Source organism: Neltuma alba, unplaced genomic scaffold, assembly GCF_004799145.2.
Source record: "Neltuma alba isolate B1F8T4 unplaced genomic scaffold, ASM479914v2 tig00002165_pilon, whole genome shotgun sequence".
Lineage (NCBI taxonomy): Eukaryota > Viridiplantae > Streptophyta > Magnoliopsida > Fabales > Fabaceae > Neltuma > Neltuma alba.
In genome coordinates, this window is record NW_021632765.1 from 666,279 (window position 1) to 671,632 (window position 5,354).

Sequence of the window (5,354 nt, forward strand, 5' to 3'; positions counted from 1 at the left end):
TTAAAGGTATAACTCATCTCATATATTTACATACAATGCAAAATTAATTTTTTTTATGACAAATCCAAACAAACTTGGTTGAATAGCCACATAAATCAACGCATTTCGTGGCATTTTTTTTCTTTTTTGCTATATTTTTTCAATAAAGTTATCAAGAGTGATCAAACTTTTACATATGGCCTCAAAGTAAACCAAAAAAAAGAAAAGAAATTCAATTATGAGGTGATAGTTTTTTAAAATAGAGAATTATTTGTTTTTGATGATTTATTATGTGGAGTTAAGAGATGTACTTTTGAAGATTGGTATGATGTGAGGATTCGATTGAATGTGCAAACCAGAAAGGATGCACTTTTTCAATACATTGATTGGGAAATACTGAATACTTTTATCAAAAATGTGAATAACATTTTTGAAAAAAGGATCTCAAATTGAATTGTCTCAAAATAATGATTCCATGAATAATCTTTCCAATGAAATCAATTACCTTATCATTCTTTGGAATTTTCAACACTTACCCTCTAATCTCTGCCATAGCAAAATACCATATGGACATCCTATTTTATTTTTGAAATTTTTTGTTATATTCAAAATAAGGGATAATGCAGTTGGAAAAAAAACAAGATAAACAACTCGATTTTGTTTTTTATAAATTCCAAATTATATCATTAGGTATGAAAATAATGAAAAGTTTAAAAATCTAAATTTTTTTGCCAACCAAAAATCTATAATTTATAAGTAATCACATAATCTTTCAAATTAAAACTAGATTCATAGTCATATGCAAATCTGAAATCCCTTGCTGGGAAAAAATTGGAAACTAATTTCATATTTTTGACTAACTAATAAACCAAATACCTTAATAATCATTTTCAATAATAACTACTCATTACTTGTTTATTTTTGTCCCAAAATATAAATTCAAAATTCCTTGGTCAGTTTTGGGAGTGCGACCCACAACTCAATGCCCAAGGCTCACGCTTTGCACATTGCACCCCCTTCATCATCTCTCTCTTTGGATTCTGAAACCAACGCGAAGAGCAAAGCCCACTGAAATTGCCTGCACGTTCTCTGAAGCCAAATCTCTCACACAAATATAACAGTAAAAGGACTGTTCCCTCTACTCGTCTCCTCGAGCCGGCGTGTTATTCCGTTGCTTTTTCTCCGCTTTCTGGCTGAGCAGCCTTTACCAGAGCCCGGAATCATATGCAAAGGTGTGCTATTTGTACGTGTTGCTAAGCAAGGCGAAAGCCCAAAAGCTGTTTTTTTTTTTTTTTAAACCCTGCCTTTTGCTGAAATCTTTATCTGGGTTCCATTTCTCTTTCATCTACCCAAACGGGTTTGCGGAAAATTATGATTTTAGCGATTGGGATTGATCTTCTGAACTCTCTCTGAGTCCTATTTCTCTTGTGTTTGTTTGGTTTTGATTCGCTTTGTTTCCTTTTGGTTCATGGATTGAAATGTCTTTCGACATGGTTGTATACGGCGGTCCGTGAAGGTAGCTTAACCGTCACGCTTGCGATGGGTTTTTGATGTGGGTTTCTGCTGAATGATCAATAACGGGTAATTTTCAGTGCATTTTCTTTTTGCATGATGAGTTTTGCCTGGTGGCTCTACCATAATGAAGGTTTTGCACATATCAGTTACATGATAAAACCGTAAATTTAGTTTAGTAGTAACCAAGAGTCCTGCTTTTTATTCCGGCATTCCTAATCGATTTTGTCACTTCTCTTCGCCTTTGATGGTTTACCCAATTGTTGTATTTGATAAATACCTTTATATATTAGGGGCATTTAAATATTAGAAATGCCTGAGGACGATTATGATACATATGGTGCGACCATAATAGTAGTAGGCGATTCAAGGTTCGCAAAACATTACAATGCTGTTTACCGGGAATGTTCGGGAAACTGGATGTTTGGCTTAATCGCGGTTCTTGCACTATACTTTGATTCACTTTTTCCTTCGTTAAGGCTTTACTGCTGGCTCCTCCTTCACAAAAGTCACTTAGTGATCTGTCAGGTATCTTATTCATCGTAACAACCAAGAGATTTTGTTAATTTTGATTGAGTGGAAAAGAATGATATGCAAAACAAGATGAAAGGCAGGCCAATTTGATGCTGTCTTTATTTTGAATAATTGCTGGCCTAGGCCTTTCTTACAGTTGTTGCCTTGGCATTGCAGTCAAGATCCTATAAACTTTCCACTTAGAGACATTAACTATGAGATTCACATCAGAAGAGAGCACGAAAACAATTTTAATGTTTTTTCAGGGGGAAGAATTTCAAGAGAAGTCCATAAAATATTTTTCTTCCATGTTGTACTTTTAAGATTCTGAACTGTTATTATTATTATTGCCAGGGCCAAGGTTTCTAATCTAAGGGTATGTTTGAATGTGTCATATTTGCATTCCTTTCCATCCCAACACTGGAAAAAAAAGATTAATTGTTTTGCTTTAACTTGTCTCCTACTACTGTAAGTTCTATTAAGGCTCTGTATTTTTGCTTCATTTAAAGTTATTGTTCTTTTCTAATTTCAGGATTGTCTCTTTGTCCAGAGGTCTGTTCTTCACATCTCATCTCTTGTCTGATGGCTGAAAACGGTGTTGATTCACCAGTGACCCAGAAATAACTAAGTCAAGTGGGTTGAATTGAGAAGGCGCTCCACTGGAAAAGTAAGTTCTGGAAATAGTGAAGAAAAAGTTCTTCCTCGTTATCTCAGAGCTTCTACTGGTTCCTGTCATGATTTTTGTAAATATGGGAGGAAGCATGCATTTGAAGCTAATGAAAATCGATCCATACTCAAGAGAGTTGCAAGAAAACCAGGTCATCAGCAATCGCTAAGGAGTGTAGGTGTAGGTGGGACGATGACATCAGTGGATGAGCTCAGAGCATCAACTGGTTCCAAGTCAACAAGGAAGTTATCTTCAGTCAAGCTCACAGCATCTGTTGATTCTGCACTGCAAATTCGTGGGACACTTGGAAGCATGAGAATAAGCAGGAAATACTAACAAAACCAATTGAAAACTCAAAACAAGTAGTGAATGAATTTTCAGGAAACAAGAAGACAGCATTGATCAAGGTCAAACCATCAAACTCTCTGAAATCTCATACGGCTGATCTTTCCAAGACCGGGAGACAAGAAACTTCATCGGCATCAAAGAAAGTGGAAGCTTCATCAAAATCAAGTGCTGCCTTCAAAGCTAAAGAAATGAAGTTATCTTCAAAACCGAACTCTGTCACAGAGAAGACATTGTTTTTGAAGAATCCCTCTGAAGTTTCAGTAGCCAAAGAAAAGCGAGCTCAGAGTGGAGAAGAGAGTCGCCACCTCCAAAGTAGCTGGTAGAAAATTGAATACACCTTTAAGAGCTTCTTTGCCCCTCAAACCTTCCTTTCATAGAGTGGCAAGTATTAATGCAAGAAAGTACAAGAGCCTGAAAATTGGGCCTCATCTTAAGGATCATTCTGAAAACGGAAAAGACAAACCTAAGCAACACAGTGATGTTGAGGTTGAGCAGAAGATCAAAAAAGACAGACCTGTGCAACACAATGATGTTAAGGTTGAGGAGAAAACCAGAAAAGACAGACCTGTGCAACATGATGATGTTGAAGTTGAGGAGAAGACCATAAAAGACAGACGTGAGCAACATAGTGATGTTGAGGTCGAGGAGAAGACTTTGCATGTCATCAAGATCGCCGGAGAAAACAAAATTTTGCAATCCGATGAAAATGCAAGTCATGATGCTGAATTGCCCCTCCCTCAGTTGCTGGCGTCGCCCAAGTTTTCATGCTCTTCGTCTTCTCAATCCTCACCCCAAGATGACCAAGAGGAATATGAATATACGACCAGTGAAGTTGAGGAGGATTGGATTTCAGTAAAGGCTGAAGACGAGCACATAGAAAATGGAGATGATTTGGAGGTGGACCAGAAAGGCAATCCTAAAAAGGATGGGGTTGTAGATCCTCAAGACAAGGACCGCTCCCAAATGACAAAATTAAAGTTTAAAAAGGAAAATGGGTTGAAGTTAACTCTGAAAATCAAGTCCGAGGAGGCTTAAATTTAGGAGAGGAAGAATGCTGGGGACACTGACACTGGAAGGGTGAAGTTCTGAGAAGATGTTATAAAAGAAGGGATGGAAATGTTGATGAAAGCATGATGCTAAAACTGGTGCTGAGAAGGTTGTTTTGAGACATCAAGATGTGCAGGGAAAGAAAGATGAACAAGGGTTGTTTAATAATGTGATTGAAGAAACAGCAACTAAATTGGCTGAAAGTAGGAAGAGCAAGGTCAAAGCTTTGGTTGGTGCCTTTGAAACTGTCATCTCTCTCCAAGAGAAAAAACTGTCTGCAAGCACCGGCATTTAATCATCTGGGGATCCCATTTCTGGTTTTTTTTTTTTGGCATTTGCTTTGTAAAAGAACTGGTGGAAAAATAAATCTAATCTTGTGGATATAAGAATAATTGCCTTGAGTGTTTTTTTTTTTTGAAGCGCTGGATAGAGTTGAAAGGGGCATTGTGTTCATTTTGAAACATTAAAACGTCATATACTTTGTGTTGGTAGTCCATACATAATGTGATTGATTTTTTTTTTTCTTTTAATGAAAAGTGATTCTAATGACTTCGTTCTTCTAATCGGAGAAAGGCAAACTCCCTAACAGTTGATGATCATGTCCCATATGTCCTTTTTTAATTAATTTAAGAAAAGAAGAGAAACTTTTTTTACATATAGGCTGTCCCAATTTGCTAATCGGGGAAGGATCGTTCCTGAGAGCTAATGCCTCTTATCTTCGAAGCCATAGCTCTTTTCTTTTGACGTCATCTTTAAATTAGAGTATTGAAGTCAACCTTCTTTTAACCAATTTAATAAGAGTTTCTATGTTTTAATCCCAATTTTTTTTTTTTTTGGCATTTTACTTCTTTCAGAATCTACTGTATTTGATTAGAGCCTTTTTAGATCTGAAGGGGTAGTTTTCTCCTCACGTTTTTTCCCCTTCAATTAAAGAAACATATAATACTTTTCATTCAATCAATTCGATCACTCTTTTCAATCTTTTCCTAGTCACACTGTTTCCAAAACTGATGGCGTATCAATTCCATTTCCTGAACTTTATTATTCCGACTTTATTTTTTCCTCCATGTACACCTATCCTTGGAGGCAATCCTCTTTTTTTTTTAAAAAAAAATATGTATATATGTATTTTCTATATTGAAGGTAATCATATGTAAGGCACTATCAAGCATTAAATATGAGTACCTCTCTCAGTAGGGATGTGAGGTATTAATTTCTTTCGTTGTACCTAACTCCAACTTTAATTGTATAATTTTTTTCCATTTATAAAATTGATCTTTTTATAAAA

The 5,354-nt window shown here is 36.0% G+C and overlaps 1 protein-coding gene and 1 long non-coding RNA gene across 2 annotated transcripts; both read left to right on the forward strand.

The window, feature by feature from the left end:
* The first annotated feature begins 985 nt into the window (after positions 1-985).
* Positions 986-2,612, forward strand: LOC114718160 (uncharacterized). Its single transcript, XR_003737785.1, has 3 exons — positions 986-1,211; positions 1,496-1,560; positions 2,537-2,612. It is a non-coding gene; the product is annotated as an uncharacterized LOC114718160 (long non-coding RNA).
* A 251-nt stretch (positions 2,613-2,863) lies between these two features.
* Positions 2,864-4,054, forward strand: LOC114718554 (uncharacterized). The gene is made up of 3 exons (XM_028903912.1): positions 2,864-2,966; positions 3,053-3,251; positions 3,397-4,054. The coding sequence occupies exons 1-3, from the start codon at positions 2,864-2,866 to the stop codon at positions 4,052-4,054; spliced, it is 960 nt and encodes a 319-aa protein (XP_028759745.1).
* The last annotated feature ends 1,300 nt before the right edge of the window (positions 4,055-5,354 follow it).

Coding starts and splice junctions, on each gene's coding strand:
- LOC114718554 (XM_028903912.1), top strand. CDS start 2,864: ATGACATCAGTGGATGAGCTCAGAGCATCAACTGGTTCCAAGTCAACA. Junction 2,967..3,052: donor TGATTCTGCACTGCAAATTC/GTGGGACACTTG, acceptor ATGAATTTTCAG/GAAACAAGAAGACAGCATTG. Junction 3,252..3,396: donor TCTGTCACAGAGAAGACATT/GTTTTTGAAGAA, acceptor TTCCTTTCATAG/AGTGGCAAGTATTAATGCAA.